General features: G+C 49.3%; 2 protein-coding genes across 6 annotated transcripts; one reads left to right on the top strand and one right to left on the bottom strand.

Moving 5' to 3' along the window:
* Positions 1–4,763: 4,763 nt before the first annotated feature.
* ISG20L2 (interferon stimulated exonuclease gene 20 like 2) lies at positions 4,764–10,248 on the bottom strand. Of its 2 annotated transcripts, none has more exons than XM_040230240.1 (4): positions 9,885–10,248; positions 8,442–9,290; positions 6,407–6,607; positions 4,764–5,704 (listed from the first exon to the last, which is right to left on the bottom strand). In XM_040230240.1, the coding sequence occupies exons 2-4, from the start codon at positions 9,174–9,176 to the stop codon at positions 5,591–5,593; spliced, it is 1,050 nt and encodes a 349-aa protein (XP_040086174.1). In that variant the 5' UTR covers positions 9,177–9,290; positions 9,885–10,248; the 3' UTR covers positions 4,764–5,590. The 2 variants fall into 2 exon arrangements, with proteins under 2 accessions (XP_040086174.1, XP_040086175.1); XM_040230241.1 differs by having other exon boundaries at positions 8,442–9,183; positions 9,885–10,198.
* Positions 10,145–17,294, top strand: METTL25B (methyltransferase like 25B). 4 transcript variants are annotated; one of them, XM_040230235.1, is made up of 8 exons: positions 10,145–10,719; positions 13,222–13,346; positions 13,498–13,690; positions 14,162–14,224; positions 14,473–14,616; positions 15,062–15,546; positions 16,339–16,523; positions 16,956–17,294. In XM_040230235.1, the coding sequence occupies exons 1-8, from the start codon at positions 10,609–10,611 to the stop codon at positions 17,075–17,077; spliced, it is 1,428 nt and encodes a 475-aa protein (XP_040086169.1). In that variant the 5' UTR covers positions 10,145–10,608; the 3' UTR covers positions 17,078–17,294. The 4 variants fall into 4 exon arrangements, with proteins under 4 accessions (XP_040086169.1, XP_040086172.1, XP_040086170.1 ...); XM_040230238.1 differs by having other exon boundaries at positions 10,402–10,719; positions 13,583–13,690; XM_040230236.1 differs by having other exon boundaries at positions 10,411–10,719; positions 13,538–13,690.
* The last annotated feature ends 97 nt before the right edge of the window (positions 17,295–17,391 follow it).

Below are 17,391 nucleotides of genomic sequence, written 5' to 3'. Positions count from 1 at the left end.
CTCATTAAGGCTCACGCCATGTGTTTATTGCATCTTCAACTCCTTGTTTGCAGCATCTTCCACCTCAGGTCCCTGAGGATCTAGCTCAAGCTCCCTATCCTCCTGTTTCTAGTCCTGGGGAATTCCCTGGTGGTCCAGTGGTTAAGACTCCGGGCTTCCACTGCAGGGCACATGGGTTCCATCCCTAATCAGGGAACTAAGATCCTCACACACTGCGTGGCACAACCCCCCAACTTTTCCCCCCACTATATATATGTATATATATATATACACATATATATATACATATATATACATATATATATATATATACATACATACATATATATATACATATATATATGTGTGAAATCCTGTGGCCCCCTGGGGGCTTCCAGCACCTACTCAACAGGTCAGCCTCTCAGGTCCTTGACTCCACAGACTCCATCAACGTCTCCATCTAGGTTTAGGCACTTGCCTTGGGGACCACACACTGTTAGCTGTGAACATAGCTGTGAACATTTAAACTCACTTTTCTGTTTGGGTTGCTGAATGATGCTAGGAAAAAATGTGACAAGCAGTTTGCAGGGGCCCTGAAAACTCACTTTCTGCCCTCAATCAGGAAGTCTGCCGTTGCTCAGAGGCCCTTCCTTGTGATCTCAGTCAGCTCACTCTCCTGTCTTCTTAGCGGCTGCTCCACATTATCTTTATTCTAAGTTTCTGTCCCTTGGCTTCCCTCTCATACTCAGCCGACCACTCTGCCTCCAATTTAATGAGCAAGCAAGGTCACCAGGTCCTAATCATTTTATTCCACCATCATCCCAAATCAGCTCCAAGAATTACCTTGCAGTAAAGTGGTTAGGACTCTGCACTCTTAACACCAAGGGCCTGGGTTCAATACCTGCTCAGGGAACTAGGACTACACAAGCTGCCACGTGGCCAAAAAGCACCCCCCAAAACAAAACAAAAAACCAACCATCTCCATCTGCCATCTGCCTTACCGTTTCCTCTTTCCCTTCTGACCCAGCAGACAAGGGATCCTGATTGCTGGCCAAGGCTAAGCTTGGCATCCCTCCCCCCTACTCTTTCAGGATCCACTGTAGCTTAATTCACCTGCTCTTTCGTGAGCCAAGTTATGCTCTGCTGGCTTTGTGTATTGGTGCCTTCAGGCCTCACACTCCCACAGCAACCCTCATCTGCTTCTCCTCAGAGCCGAGAAAGAACAGCCCACAGCCACTCCTTCCTCGCCTTGTTTATTCTCCAGCCTGCCTTGCCTGAGCTGCTGCTGCCCTCCTCAGACACTGCTCAGATGAAGGGCACTGAATTGCTGCAAAATAGACCCTTTTGTTTGCTCTCAGTGGACTGGCTGTCTATGCTGTTAATGCTACCTCCTCCCTCCTGGGAGGAGTCTCCTTAGCTATCCTCTTACCTGATGATCCTCTCTCAGTCAGACCTCTCTTCCTCCAGCAGCCTCTAAGGACAGGTACTTCCTGAGACTCTGATTTTGACCTGCTCTTTATATACCTTTCCAATCCAAGGCTTTTATCTCACTGTTATACTCTTATCTCTCAGGTCTTAGGTCCCAGCCCCAGATCTCATTTACTCTGCTAAACTCCAGTCTGGTACATCCAGCTGCTGGCTGGACATCTACACTTGGGTATCTTCAAGAAGCTCAAAGTCAACCCAATCAATACCAAGTCATCTTCCTCAAAAACCTGCTCTCCTGCCTGCCATACACTCTGTCTTGGTTAACAATGCTGTCTATTCACTGTAGTTCAGAAATATCAAGGCAACCTTGCTCTGATCTCTAAATCTTACTGACTCTACCCGCTTAGTGACGCTCATATGCACCTTCCCACTTCATTAATTCAGGACTACATCATTGCTCATCAGATTACTCAAACAGAAGAACTCATGTTCTGGCCCTACTCAATCCTGCTTCCATTTGGCTGCCAGCACTGTCTTCCTAAAACCGAAATCTGATCACATCACTCCCCTATTTTAAATTCTTCAGTGACTCTAGACAGTGCTTGCCACAGGGCATTGATATTAATTTACTGGTTTCTCTGCTTCAGGTTACTGTAAGCAACTTGGGGGGGACATGTCATTTCTGTGTGCCTAGCACAATGCCTGGCACATAGCAAGTGTTTAATAATAAACATATGAGTGGCAGGATTCCAACCTCATCAGATGCTGCCTGGCTGTGTTACCAACCGAGTCGGAGAGTGGTTAAGAGCTGAGGCTTCAGACACACAGACCTGGCAGGTCTGTGTGCCAGCACTGCCAACTTCCAGCCATTTAGCCTAGGAAAGACTTCTTACTTTTTGTCAGCCTCAGTTTCCTCAACTGCTCAATTGGAATACTACCATCTCCCTTACAGAGAATAGGACCACACTCCTGAAGACTCAGTACAGTACCTGACACAGAGAAGTACTCGACAAATGGCTGCCATTATTATTATTGATGACAGCAACCATTAGCTAGGCTTCAAAGTTAGAAGAGAATCCCAGGATTTTAACACTCGGACCACTGAGGCTCCTAAGAAGCAAACTGATTTACCAGCACAAATTGAGTAACTAGCAAAATCAAAACTGATGCCTGGTATCTACATAGCAATAAAATGATGTTCTGCTATCAACTGTTTGGTGGACTTGCCCTAAGTTACAGGGTAAATGAAAGTGCACTGTGAACAATACACAGAGTGTAATGCAGGATATTCCTAAATGCACTTGCACACATGGGAATCTGTCTCTACACTTGGACTTGGGCTAATTTGCCTCGGGGCAAGTTCATAATTATAGTACTGTTCCTCTTTCCTGCTGTCAGCTGTAATCATCTGTTCAACTAGGAATCAAATGATTCCTTGTTAGAGTCTTGATTCAATCAGTGTTGTTTTTTTTGGCTGTACCACGTGGCTTGTGGGATCTTAGTTCCCTGACCCGGGATTGAACCTGGGCCCTCTACAGTGAGACTATGGAGTCCTAACCACTGGATTCCCAAGGAATTCCCTCAATCAGTGGCTTTTAAGGGTAGAGAGAATGGCAGCACTATGACCTGAAATTTCCAAATACACTTCCCCTTCCAAGAATCACTTTACTATATGAAATTTCAAAAGATCAGTATGTTTGGCAGGATATACTTCTCACATTCTTTTGCCCTTTATCATTCTCACCTGCAGAAGGGGGTTCAGCATTAGAAAATATCAAGACATGGAAAGAGTATTATCGGAAGAACATTTGTTTTTATGTGCATATGCTCTAAAGGGCCTCAAACTTAAGGCAAACCAGGACTTGCTGATTGGTATTTAGGTAGAAATCTGCAATGGGGCTTATCTGTCATCAACTGGATGAAGCCTGCAAACAAAGGGGCAGAGAAAGAAGGGGATTAAAGTACAGGGATCCCCAGGTACCCTGAAGGGTGAGCTGGGCTCTGACCAGGAAATATGACACGAGAAAAGAGCAAGAAAATGGTTGCAAGGTCCTGTGGTCTCCAGGTTCTTTTTGGTGAGCAAAAGTGAGACTTAGCCCTTCCCAATGCTGGACTGAGGGTGCCTGAGTTGGGGGGTGAAGTAGAGCATAAAAGCCAACTGCAACTAGAGATTATCATATTAAGTGAAGTAAGTCAATAAGAGAAAGACAAATACCATATGATATCACTTATATGTGGAATATGACACAAATGAACTTATCTGTGAAACAGAAACAGACTCACAGAGGACAGACGTGCGGCTGCCAAGGAGGGAGGCGGGGAGGGATGGATCAGGAGCGCGGGGTTAGCAGCTGTAAACCATTAGATGCAGAGTGAACGAGGTCCTACTGTGAAGCATAGGGAACTATAGTCAACATCGTATGATAAATCACAATGGAAAATAACATGGAAAAGACTATATGATTGTTACATATAACTGAGTCACCTTGTTGGACATCAGAAACAATATTGTAAATCAACAGTGTACTTCATAAAATAAATTACTAAGCCAGGTACCCTAAAACCTGAACTCAAAGGAGAATTTTCCACTTAGCTTCTAGTTTCCTGACTGCAATGCAATTAAGACTCACATTCATTTCAATTAAGACTTGTAACCCCAGTTTTTGGTGTGGCCTTCCTATGTTATTCCCACTTAGAGGTGTGTAAGAACGCCTAGCGCTTCTTTGTGAAGTGTCATGGACATTGCTTATGTTGGGTTCAACAGGAACCAACTTGCTCAGAGCTCAACAGCTGCCTGTTCGAGCAGATGCCGTAATGCAGGACACAGCAGCAAGACCACGTCCGAGGTCTCATTTGGCTGCAGCAAATTCCCTTCTATAGGCAGCCACAACTGTGACTCTGGCCTCTGGAGCCAAAATAGCCACTCAAGAGGGCACGAGTCTCGGTGTATACACGGAGTCTGCATTCTCTCAAGACAGAGCACAGACAGTGATTCCAGCCACAAGGTCAGACCTGTGACTCACTTTCCCAACATCAGGGTGTGTACCACCAAGGAAGAGCTGGCAGGAGCAACCAGGCTGGCGTCACTGAGCACCCATTCTCTCCCGCTCCATCCCTCCCACATGCCCACTCTGAGTCACTCTCCTGGTCACATACCCTGTGTGAGGGTGTTCGCGCAGCTTCAGTGTCATTTTGGGTGTGCTTGTTGATCTGTGGTGGGGCGAGAAGGCAACAGAGCACATGGGCCACAGACAAAGGCTTCGTCAGCACTTCTGGATGACTTCCAGCAAACCAGGATCCATTCAGCGTCATCCACAGAGACTCTAGCCCCCCAACAGAATTACAGCACTAAGGAGTCTGTGACAAAGCTATTTAATGTGAAGTTATAAGGAAAACACCACACAATTGTTTTTCCTTTATAAAAAATTTATCAAGGGAATAATTTGCATTTTCAGAGGCTTGGTTTAGCAAAGTAAAAGACTAAAACTCACTGAAACATTTTAAAATTCTTCTTTAACCTAGCAAGTGGCGTTTAAATTAAATAAATTCTCTATCACTTTAGGAAACTGCTTTCCTAAACCAGAAAAATTGATTTCCAACATAACCCTAAGGAGAACTAAACCTCACCAGGAATGGCTTCTGCGGAATTCAAGGTGGAAAGAACAGGTGATATCCCAACACAAACCAGATGTAGACTCTGAGCAGAAAGCAGAGTCTGAGAGACGCATTATGATCATACCAGTTATCATCCAACAGGATACTTCTGAGAGTGAAAGAGGGTGCTGTTAATTGCTTGAAAGGAAAGGCATGATGAGACACATAGCCACCCTAGTGATAAGGCAGTTCGGGAAAAGACATTTCCCGGTTTGCTGTGCCCTTTGAAAGTCAAAAGACTTTCCCAGAAGCAAAGCACCTTGGGACACACAGTTAGCACCATTTAAGAGGTAAACGGCCTAGGGGTCGGTTCTGACATGGAGGCGTCCTCCTTCCAAGTAACGGTTAACCAGACACACAACACCTGAAGTGGACTTCAATGGATGTTAAGTCTGGGGTGTGGCCTCCCTCTCCCCAAACCCCCTAGCTTCCAAAGGCGTGGAGCTGGTGGAGTGGTCCGTGGCCCACTGCCCCGTCCTGGGTGTGGTGCTGCTTCCGCCTGCCCACATCGCCAGTGTCCCTGCTGGCACTAGTCTTTAGGGGGATTCTGGGCCAGGTGCTGTTCCCATTCAACTTCAACCAACTTGTACAGCTCCATGGTGGCCTGAGCATCTTCCACTGAGGAATGTCCACTTTTCCCAGCCTGAACAAGGGAGGAAGAAAAGAGCATGAGGCTACAAGAGACTGTTTCCTCCCTTCCCAACTGGTGCTCTCCAACCTCAATGATGCTGCTGCTTGTGCAGTTAGCGGGCTGCAAAGGCAGACCTCTGGTGGGGCCCCACTCATCATCTGATTTCAGGGGTTCAACTCCTACACTACGGTCTGCCTCAGTCCTTTCTGTGGCAACAAGTACACACCATATTGTTCTACATTCTTCTGTAGAAGCAGAACAGACCAGATCATAGACAGACCTTCTGAGTCTTCCATTTTCCCTAGTTCTTTAACTAATGTTTGTATGACATGTGTCTATACCCTCATGCCAGGCAGACCACCCCCTCTTCGACTGCCAAACATATGAAATACATAAGAGGCCCCTGAAGCCACTATATGGTCATTTAGGCCACCACAACTACCTGCTTCTCTCTTTTCTTACTTAGGGTTTTAGTCCCACTTTTAGGCTTTTTTCCTTTTCCAAGTACCCTGTGGAACACTCTGGGAGGTAGGAAACAAGAACTGTTACGCCTAAGTAGAGATGGGCCTCTCTGCCCAAAGCTCTTCCCATCAGAGCACCTCCCCCTGGATCTCTCTGCAATCAGAGGAATCTGAGTGTCAGAGCCTGGAGAGAGGCAGCAGCCAGCTTTTCCCGTCCAAGCCAGGGGTCTGGCAGCCTTTGGGGAGACGCTACCTGGATGTCCCGGTTCAACAGCTTCTTGGTGAGACTCTTCAGAGACATGGTGGCATTCTCTGGGCAGTCAGCCTTACGGTTGAGGAGGGGGATATGAGAGGTGTCTCGGGTGAGGGACTTGGGATGAACGTACTGAAGGGCTTTGAAGTCGTTGTGGATGGCATGCCCCACCACTATCTTCCCTGTGAGAATCTTCAAGATCTGAAACAGACATGGAAGAGGAGGTGGTGAGGAGAGGACAGATGCAGCCTCTGCATCCTAAAAGTCCAGCACAGCTCTAAGTCCTTCTAGGCTCTTTTCACCACTTCCTCACTTGCCTCATCCTTGAAATGCCTTCTCCCCCAAGTTTTCTTTCACCTGAAATCCATCTCCTCTCCCCGAGGTAAAATTAGGCATTTTTCATGGTGTAACCGTTTGGACATACCTAGCCAGTGGTTCCTTATCGTCACATTAATTTCTACCTCAGTGTGATGTTCATGTAATTACCTAGTTCAGTCCTGGCTTGATACTTGAAGTTCTTTAACCATGATAATTGTTACGTTGGCCTTAGATACAGGCTGGGACAAATACTGTAAAGATCGGCTCTAGGGAGGTAATGGAAGCCCCAAATTATATGCAAATTGATATGCATATGTTTCTGTGTTTGTTTTTTGGGAGGGAATCTATGGCTTTCATCAGACTCTCAAAGGGCCTACAAGCTATAAAAATTAAAAATTGGGAATTAAGAATTGGCAGTCCAGTGGTTAGGACTCAGCACTCTCACTGCCAGGGGGACCAGGTTTGATCCCCGGTTACAGAACAAAGATCTCACAAGCCTCGAGGTATGCCCCACCCCCTAAAAAAAGATAAAGACTCACTTCCAATGAGGACGACTAAAGAATATGCCATGAACTCTGAGGGCCATTACCAAAATGGGGTTCCAAACAGACTGCGAAAGAGTTAACAGGCCTGGAATCAATGCCTGGCCTCCCAGTGGGACCCCTTGGAAGGGTACAGACTCATCTGAATGTACCTTGGTCTCATACCCCAGCTTGGGCACTGATTTTTATGATGAAAACCAGATATAGTCTAATCAACTTGGTATTTAGTTGCCCCTACAGTTTGCTGACCACTAACACCTTTACTTTGCATTAATTTCAACACACAGCCTTCATTAAAGCTAAGTGGATGTGCTGTTTCAGACCCACCCGATCTTCTGACTCTCCCAAGCCTTTGCTCAGCTATGCCCCTGAGGGTGCAGAGGATGTTCTTCAACTCTTCATGTTCTTTCTAAAATCTAGCTGTGCTACCTCTGATGAAATTCCTCCAAATGACTGCTCTGGCACATGAGAGATTACTGGAACAGTGTGTCTAGACAAGACAAAGAATGCAGAGCTGAAATTACAAAGTGGACCAAGGGTGCCCTCTGGAGGCCTTCCAAGACCAGCAGCTCCTTTCCCCTTCCCCTCTACCAGCTCATCTTCCTTTCTTGTTCATTCAGCGTGCCTCCAGTTTTCAGCATAGAGCTTAGAGTGGCTAGGATTGCTCAGTGAATGAGATGAGAACCCCAACATATCAGCCCTGTGTCTTTTACCCCCTTCACTGCAGGCTGCCTGTTCCAGTTTTCCACCAACTTTCCACACTGCCACAGACCACTTCTTGCTTGGGAAGCGCCCTCCACCTCTCTGTTCTCAACCCTAGACCCACCTCTACAAGGTATTCTCAAATTGAACCCTTTCCCCCTGGCACTCATGCCTGCTACTCTGTCCATCATGGGTTGCTGTTTTTCTAACAGAGTCCCAATTATCCAGATGAGGATTCCACTTGGGATCTAAAACAGATCTAATACAGTTTATTACACCAGCTATTTTTAAGTTTCCAGGTTCTCACCACTCTTCATCCCCCCCAAAAAGCCTTCTTTATCTGCTACTCTATCCACTCCAACCCTCCCTCCACAATCCTTTGGTACCTTCCCAGAGTGATATCCTTTGCTGAAAAATGATTTGGACTTCACCCTATCTGCTTCGCTGCTACCACCATCCCTCATGCCTCTTACCTGGTTCCGAGCAATCTTGAAGGGTGTAGCATTCACCATGTGCTGCTTCCGGATACCACTCCACCTGGTCCGGTAGTCCACAATGTGGCAAGGGGGCAGGATGTACTCATCATAAAGCACATCTCCGTTGTAGTTGACAATGCTACATCGAGCCAAGGAACTGACATGCCCCTTGGGTCCAGTACCCACCATCTCACAATCAATTGCCACCATCTTCCCCGGTATCTTCTGGGATGCCCCAGAGTATTTATTCTCTGAATGTGTTTGGGTGGAGTTCTGTGGACCATTCTTGGGCGGAGGATTCTTCTGGGAGCCCTTCTTCTGGGGGCGAGTTGGGTGGCTCTTAATCTTTGGTAGGGCACTCTGGAACTCCCCCAGCAAATCTACTTTAGCCACAACAGAACCAGCCTTCTGTGAAGGGGCAGGAGTCAGCCAAGGCACTGCAGCTTTCTTGTCCAGGGACTGCTCTGACCCACTGCTGGAGGCAGCTGTTGTCTTCTTCTTTGGAAGGGGAGAGGCCTTCCAAGTGCCATCTACCCTGGGAGTTTCCCCTTTCTTTGAAGGTTCTGAGTGCAGCTTAGGCACCTTGCTAGGGGGCTGCTTCTTCTTATTGAGGAAGCCTTTCCGTTCCAAGAGTCGCCGCTTCTTGACAAATTTTCGGTGCTTGGCATTTCCCTCTAATGCCTTTTTGGGGGGAGGCTCGCCAAAATCCAGATTGAGGAGTAAGGTAGACATGATGACACTCAATGGTGAGAGGACAGTTGGGAAGAACAGCTTACAGATGAGAGGAAGACAGAAGGCTCATCTGCTGCATCCCACAGACCAGCATTCGGAGGTTTGCAGCATACCCTAGGGAAGAAAGCGATCCTGATAACGGAGCCCATAGGCTTGGGAATCAATAAGACCCATCTTTGCAGGGCTTAAGAGAGGGGAAAGACATCAGAGTAACCTCTCAAATAATGTGATATGACGGAAGGAGAACTTCATTCTGAACCAGGAAGCCTGGATTCTAGAAAGCTCCACAATTCACCAGCTGTATGGTATTAGGAAGGCCAGGTCTCCTCTCTAGATCTCAGTCACATTTGTAAACTTAGGGGGTCGCAGGGCCAACTAGCTGAAACAGCGATCTACAACGCCAGAATAGGTGAACTCTATCATCTGCCCATGGAGGGAACGTCTAGGTATGCTCAAAGGCAGTGACAGGTTTGGCAAAGCTGACCTCTGGATTACCCTAGCATCCCCACGCGGGTCTCACAAGTGGAGATCCAAATTCAGGCACTCATCTCCCTCGTTTCCAGGTGGGGGAAATCTCCACATGCATCTCACTCAAGTCTTTGTGCCACGAAAGGACTTCTGACAACACATTGGTAGGGGAAGGAACCGAGTCTAAGGAACAGATGCCATGCACGCGGCGGAGCCAACCTCGCACGCTCACTCACCTACCTCCTAGATGGGTCCGCTAAGACCGGAAGCGCCAAGAGCCGGATGCGGAAATTGGCGCGCGTCGGCGATGCCCAGGCCGGCAGGCCCGCGGGTTGGAACGCGCTGGAGGCCGGCGCCCGCGTACCCGCACGGCCCCCGCCTCCGGGAGCGAGGCCAGGGATTCGGAGTGTATGGGCAGCGGCAGCGGCGGCGGCGGCGGCGGCGGCGGTGTGGGTGGGGGCGGGGGCGGGGGCGGGGGCGGGATGCGCTCCCCGGCCCCTCTAGCCCCGTGGAGGTACAACTCGAAGGTGTGGGGAAGCCGCGACAAACGGGAACTGAAACGCGCGGGACAACCCCCGGCCTCACTTCCGGAGAGGAGAGAAGTGTACGGGAAGGGGCGGGATCTGGAGGCGGGACTTGGGACTTGGCCCGCCCCTATTCGTGAGCAGCGCACTGCGCGACGCCTCTGTGGCGTCACTGCGCTGGCACCGCCGCCCCGCTAGTCTCAGACGTAGACACCTTGGCGCTGTGGGGCGTCGCGACCTGTGACGTCAGGGGTGCGCCTGAAGTCTTCGACCCCAGCCTGGAATCCCGGAAAGGCAGCATCGGGCACCAGATTCCGCACTTTTACTTCTGAGACCACCTGAAGTGCTGAGCCCAGCCCGGGTCCCGGACCCGCGTGGTTCTGACCCTGGTCCTCTCCTCATTGCTTTCTCGCTTCCCGCGCCACCGTCTGGGCCCCGGAATGCCCGGGGTCTCCGCCCGGCGCCTCTCTCATGAAGAGAGGAGACAGTTAGCGGTGAACCTCACCCGGGTCGTGACGCTCTACCGTTCCATCCTGGACGCCTACATCATCGTGAGGCCACAGGGATGTGGGTGGGGTGCTCCTGCTTGTGTGATTGGCTACCTAGCCACGACTAGGGGAGAATCTGGAGAGTTAGCGTCTGATCTTTTTTTCTAATAGGTTTTTTTCAGTCTTTTGTCTGTACAAGAAAGGGTTAAAGCTGGGGCAAAAACCCCGATTCTTTTTTTTTTTCCTGATGACCTAAATATTAATATTTCTAGTATCTAGGTTGTTTTTCTAATCTTCTCGCGTCCAGTAATAAAGCGCATGGACATTTGAGCCATGCTGCTGCGGCAATGTTGAACTTTCCCAGGAACATGTGAGGTGTTTTCAAGAACACACATGATCGTTCATTCAGGTTTTGAATAAATTCCTGGTTTTGCCGTGTAATGGACAATTCCAACTTTGAAGTCGACTGAGTCGGACTAGAGTCCCGTTTTCCCTATCGTATTAACATTAGGCATAAAAATTCCTCCTAGCCCCAGATCCTCAGCTGTAAAATGGATCCCATTTTGAAGGATCATTGTGAAGAATAAATGAGATGATGTATAAATGCCACCAGCATCCACTGAATTATTCAATTCCCAAACCCAGAAGCCATCCTTGATTCAGCTCTTTCAACAAGTCTGTTGATTCAACCTCCAGAACAGATACCAAATTCACCCATGTGTCTCCATTGACACTGCTACCACCCTAGGCCAAGCCAACATCATCTCTCTTCTGGACTGCTTCCTAACTGATTTCTGTATTTGCTTCCTCCCTTCCATACCCATTTCTTCACAAAACAGGCAGACTGTTCTAAAAATGTAAATCTGATCGTGACATTTCTCGCTTCCTAGGTACTCTGGGATTTCCCAGGTGGCGCTAGTGGTAAAGAATTCGTCTGCCAAAGCAGGAGACCCAAGAGATGTGGGTTCAATTCCTGGGTTGACAAGATCCCCTGGAGTAGGAAATGGCAACCCACTCCAGTATTCTTGCCTGGATCCTAATTATAGGTAATGGTAGTTACCATTACCTATAAAACCCTACAAGCTCCCTTTAAAACCTGATCACATTTCATTCTCTCCCACATTCACTAAACTGCATCTACACTGGCTTGATCACGGCCTTTGCACTTACTGGTCTTCCTGGAATGTTTTTTTCCTCAACAGAAAGGCAATTGAGTTAGGGTGGTTAACAGCAAAACTCTAGGGTTGAATTGGTTTCAGATTCCAGCTGTACTACTTACTAGCTTCTTGACCTGGACGGATTAATGAAATGCATTAACATAGATAAAATGTTTCAGACAGTGTCTGGCATATTAAAGTACTCTGTGTTTACTACTACCTGAATTTTTAAAAGTTGAGATAGAATTGACATGTAACATTTAATGTAATGATGCCTATTTGTATATATTATGAAATAATTGTTGTTCAGTGGCTAAGTTGTGTCTGACTCTGTGTGACCCCATGGACTGCAGCACACCAGGCTTCCCTGTCCACCACTATCTCCCAGAGTTTGTTCAAATTCATGTCCATTGAATCAGTGATGCTATCTAACCATCTCTTGCATCAGTTAATATCCATCGCTGTACGTAATTTTTTTCTTATGATGAGGATTTTTAAGATCTACTCTTCAGCAACTTTCAGACATACAACATAGTAGTATTTACAAGTCACCATACTATACATCTCCATAACATTTACATCGTAACTGGAGGTTTGTACTTTTGGACCCTCACCTATTTTACTTACCCCACCCTTGCCTCTGGGCAACCAAAGCATGCAGTGTTTCACATGTGCTGTATTACTCTAAGAGTACACTGTCCAACTCTCCATTATGTTACTGTCTCATTAGTGTTTTATTGTCTATGTGGCACTTGATGTTACTTGAAATAATTTCTTTAAGTGTAAACTCTGCAAGAGCAGGGATCTTGTCTGTCTGTGTTGTTGCTTGTATCCCCTGAGCTTAGGATAGAACTTGATGCCTAAGCAAAGCTCCAGAATTTGTGTTGAACAAATAAATGAATAAAAATGCATTCTGGCGGGGAATCCCTGGTGGTCCAGTGGTTAGGGCTTGGTGGTTTCACTGCAGAGAGCCCAGGTTCAGCCCCTGGTCAGGGAACTAGGATCCCACATGTCATGTGATGACCAAAAATAAAAACCAACATTTTGGCATATATAATGTCTGGCGTCTGTGGTGTCAGGCACATGTAACAGTAGGTTACTAGATGGTAACATACTGATAGTGTTAGTCACTGCTGTGTTAAGGAGGCAGGTGCAAAGCCACCACACACGCCCTTCAGTTCAGTTGAGTGGCAGACACACATATAAATAAGGGGGACACTGCTAAAAGGAGAAGTGTGTCCAGAATGCAATTTGGGCTCAGGAAGGAGGGGAAGGCTAGAGCAGACTGCAGAGAAGTCCCTCCGATGAGGAGAGGTTCCTGCTATTGCAGCTGGTGGCCTTGTGTGGTGTGGGCAGGGAGGAGTGGGAGGGAAGTAGCCCGTTGATTGCTTCTCCCTTTCCCCTCCAGGAATTTTTCACAGACAACCTGTGGGGCACACTCCCTTGCTCATGGCAGGAAGCCCTGGATGGACTGAACCCGCCACAGCTGGCCACGCTGCTGCTGGGGATGCCCAGAGAAGGGGAAGTGGCCAGGTATGGGCAAGAGGGGCCCTGCGCCGGGGGACTCGGGGCTGAGCCCTGCAGGGAGCCACTGCTCAGCCTCACGAGGGCTTCCTGGGTTGTAGGCTGGCACACTCGGGACACAATGGGACTATTCACTGGGGGCCTGGGCGGGCTATCTCAGGTACAGGTCGGTGTGGCCACTCACCCTGCTGGCCCTGAAGTCCACAGCCTATGCCCTGGCCTTTACCCGGACGCCTGGGTTTCAGACCCCCTCAGAGTTCCTGGAGAATCCCAGCCAGAGTTCCCGACTGACAGCTCCATTCCGGAAACATGTCAGGCCCAAGAAGCAGCATGAGATTCGGAGGCTGGGAGAGGTGAGCAGATGGCTGGGGTTCACGTAGTATCTGGGGGCCTTGGGGACTCCTTAAGCCTATGGGTTACAAAGGCTTGGGCACCTTTTATCACCTATAGGGCCAGAGGCCCTAGAAGGTCCCTTCCTTGGCAGGTGTACTATAATCCTATCTTCATCCTTTTGCTGGGTTGGTGGCGGCTGTAGTTGAATCACTGTCTTATTCTTGTTCTGATAATCTTCACAATCTGCTGATGGCGTCACAGCAGGGCTCTTGTTCTGTGGGGACTGAATCACTGTCCTGAGAGGAGCAAAGACAGTAGCCTGAGCCTGGGGTCAGCACTCCCTGTTTTGGTTTCCATGTCTCTTGTCTCTCCCGTGGCACCCCCTACCCGTCGTCCTCTGCCATCCTCAGCTGCTCCCTGCTCTCCTTATGAGTGTTTGCCCTGGGAGCCAACAACCAATGGCCAGGGGCCTTTGTTCCCTCTTCTTTCAGCTGGTGAAGAAGCTGAGTGACCTCACCGGCTGCACCCAGGTTGTGGATGTAGGCTCAGGCCAGGTGAGCCAGACCCATAATAGTCTGCTTTTGTTTTTTGTGTCTTTTTGGTCATGGGGATAGAACAACTAGAAGGTGGGTTGTCAGGCCACGTGCCCAGAGGTGCAGGTAATAAGGAGCGCAGGAAATAAGCTGGGCAGAATTTAAGCCTCTGGGGGCTGGTACCCAAGTGTCCAGACCATAGATAGGGATGGGGACTATGTAGGGGACCCTGAACAGGACTGTCTTTAACCTCCTTCTCTTGACTCCAGGGCCATCTCTCCCGCTTCATGTCCCTGGGGCTGGGGCTGATGGTAAAGAGCATTGAAGGGGATCAGAGACTGGTGGAGAGAGCCCAGCGCCTAGACCAGGAGCTCCTACAGACTCTGGAGAAAGAGGAGAAGAGGAACCCAAAGGTAGACCAGCCCTTCATGCAGCCAGGACCATGAGACCAGGATTGACTTAGCTGAAACCAGGCACCAAGGCTGAATTCTTTTAAGTGTCTCAGCTTGAGGTGGTGTGTCCCTGTTTCTGCTACCTCCTTCACCAAAGCCTCATCTTAAAGGCACTTTCTAGTTAAAAAGTGCTTTCTACACCAATACATCCTTCTCACAGCCACCTGTACAAAGTGGCCAATCAGGTATCAGCCTCATTACAAATGAGGCAGCTGGTACTCAGAGATGAAAAGATTTGCAGTTAGTAATGACAGACACAGAATCTATCCCATTTCCTCTGCCCCAGCTGCTCTCCCACCTTCCTCCTTGGGAAGGAACTCAGGACAGATCCCTTCCTGTGGCCTGAGGTGGCGTATGGACAGGAAACAGGCCTCCCATCTGCCTTTGTTCTGTCCTGCCTCCACAGGTGGTCCAGACTGGCCCTCGTCACCCCCCACACCACGTGGTTAGGTGGGTGGACCCCACAACCCTGTGTGAGGACCTCCTGCTTCCGCTGGAGACCTCCCCTCAGAGCGGGGCCCGCCTGCTGCTGACAGGCCTCCACGCCTGTGGGGACCTGAGTGTGGCCTTGCTGAGGCACTTCTCCTGCTGCCCTGAGGTGGTGGCCCTGGCTTCAGTGGGCTGCTGCTACATGAAGCTGAGTGACCCTGGTGGCTACCCACTGAGTCAGTGGGTGGCTGGGCTGCCCGGCTATGAACTGCCCTACAGGCTTCGGGAGGGGGCCTGCCATGCCCTGGAGGAGTACGCTGAGCGGCTACAGAAAGCAGGCCCTAGCCTCCGAACCCACTGCTACCGCGCGGCACTGGAGACCGTCATCCGGTGTGCCCAGCCTGAGCTCCGGCGGCCAGGCGTGCAGGGGATTCCCAGGGTCCACGAGCTCAAGATTGAAGAGTGAGGCTGGGGGCCGGGGGCGGGGGGCGGTGGTGAGATGGGGGGCATCACCTACTGGGGGTATGATTCCCCTCCCACCCTCACTTGTTAGCATGTCCTAAAGAAAATCTAGATGTGCTGGGTTAGAGGAAGGGGTAGTGACTGAGTTCTGAGACAGCTTCAGATTTTCTTTAAAAGGCAGTTGTCACTCTTTTATCAAATTTTTGAAATGATAAAAATACGGCTAAGTAATTGGACATGTGTTCATGCTAAGTCGCCTCGTGTTTGACTTTTTGCAATGCTATGGACTGTAGCCCACCAGGCTCCTAGCCATGGGATTCTCCAGGCAAGAATACTGGAGTGCGTTGCCATGCCCTCCTCCAGGGGATCTTCCCGACTCAGGGATCGAACCCCACATCTCTTAGTCTCCTGCATTGGCAGGTGGGTTCTTTACCATTAGTGCCGCCTGGGAAGCCCAAATAATTGGACAGGTTTGTCTAAAAATAAATTTTTGGATTGATTTGCTATTGAATGGACAGATCACAGCCAGAAAACTCTTTAAACAAAAATGTATCTTAAGGGACTCCTTTGGTGTTCCAGTGGCACTCCCGATGCAGGGGTCCCAGGTTCGATCCCTGGTCAGGAAACTAGATCCCACATGCCACAACCAAGACCCAGCACAGCCAAATATATATATATATATTTAAATACACCTTAAGGTAGAAAAGCAGAGCTGGAATTGAATTAGAAATGGACAGTTTGAATGGAGGAGTGACTTTCTAAGCTGAGTGCTGTCTATGACTGACCCAACAGATATGTGCAGCGGGGGCTACAGCGGGTGGGGCTGGACCCCCACCTGCCACTGAATGTGGCTGCCCTTCAAGCTCACCAGGCCCAGGAGAACCGTGTGGTGGCCTTCTTCAGCCTGGCCCTACTGCTGGCCCCACTGGTGGAGACTCTGATTTTACTGGACCGGCTGCTCTACCTTCAGGAGCAGGGTGAGGGGGGCCACACCAGGGACCCAGGGCTAGAGGGGCTAGAGCTCTAAAGGTCTCCTTCAGGTCCCCACCCCTACACCTGCTGGGACTTGGCCCATCACCATGGTGATTCTAGGACCAAAGCTGTTTCAGCATCAGGCGGGGGTTGGGGGGGCCTGTTAATGCAAATTCCTGCTGAATCTGGAAGCCTGTCACCATAGGATAGGTGAAACATCCCTGAGGTGCATCTTAAGCCAGCATCCCTACAACGTACTGAGGCTTGCTTCCTCCCAAGTCAGCGTCTCGGGCACTCATGTTCCTGGTAGAAAGCGGGGTTTCCTTAGATCCCCTTGGGCCTCTCCTGTGCGGAGAGGAGCTATGCCTACAGGTCAGGCAGGAAGTGGCTATGAGTTTGTTTCATTTCTCTCCTGAGTAGCCCTGCCTTTCTCACAGGCTTCCACGCTGAGCTCCTACCCATCTTCAGTCCCGAACTCTCTCCAAGAAACCTGGTTCTGGTGGCCACCAAAGGGCCTCTGGGTGAGGCCTTGTCTCTTCTGGAGACTGAAGACAGCTGACGCAGGCAGAGGAAAGGCGCAGCTCAGCCCCCATCTGAAACTGCCAGGTACCACGCTAGGAGGCAGTCTTTGCCTCCTCAGCCAGAGAACCAGCATCCTGCATCCTCCCTGGCATCTGGGTTCCCTGCAAACCAGCGTCATACCCTTTCTCTCCCTGTGTATGTTATATAATATTATGCAGAAGTTTATTTTCAATTTATTAAAAAATTGAAATCTTGTCTACCGTTTCTATTAGGTAGAAAGGACAGGCCAGCACCCTCCCTACTGAATCCTGCTGAGGTTCTAATTTAGGCCTCATACTCCCAGTCCCTGCG

This window comes from Oryx dammah, unplaced genomic scaffold (genome assembly GCF_014754425.2).
Source record: "Oryx dammah isolate SB20612 unplaced genomic scaffold, SCBI_Odam_1.1 HiC_scaffold_28, whole genome shotgun sequence".
In the NCBI taxonomy this organism is placed as follows: domain Eukaryota; kingdom Metazoa; phylum Chordata; class Mammalia; order Artiodactyla; family Bovidae; genus Oryx; species Oryx dammah.
Note: the sequence above shows the minus strand (reverse complement) of the source record. Positions and strands in the feature narration are given on the sequence as shown.

What these genes read in the sequence shown, in the direction of transcription:
- METTL25B (XM_040230235.1), top strand. Translation starts at nt 10,609, where the DNA reads ATGCCCGGGGTCTCCGCCCGGCGCCTCTCTCATGAAGAGAGGAGACAG. An exon ending in TGGATGTAGGCTCAGGCCAG is followed by an intron (nt 14,225 to 14,472) that starts GTGAGCCAGACC and finishes TCTTGACTCCAG; the next exon opens with GGCCATCTCTCCCGCTTCAT. An exon ending in AGGAGAAGAGGAACCCAAAG is followed by an intron (nt 14,617 to 15,061) that starts GTAGACCAGCCC and finishes CTGCCTCCACAG; the next exon opens with GTGGTCCAGACTGGCCCTCG.
- ISG20L2 (XM_040230240.1), bottom strand. Translation starts at nt 9,176, where the DNA reads ATGTCTACCTTACTCCTCAATCTGGATTTTGGCGAGCCTCCCCCCAAA. An exon ending in TCAAGATTGCTCGGAACCAG is followed by an intron (nt 6,608 to 8,441) that starts GTAAGAGGCATG and finishes TGTCTGTTTCAG; the next exon opens with ATCTTGAAGATTCTCACAGG. An exon ending in TGTTGAACCGGGACATCCAG is followed by an intron (nt 5,705 to 6,406) that starts GTAGCGTCTCCC and finishes TCCCTTGTTCAG; the next exon opens with GCTGGGAAAAGTGGACATTC.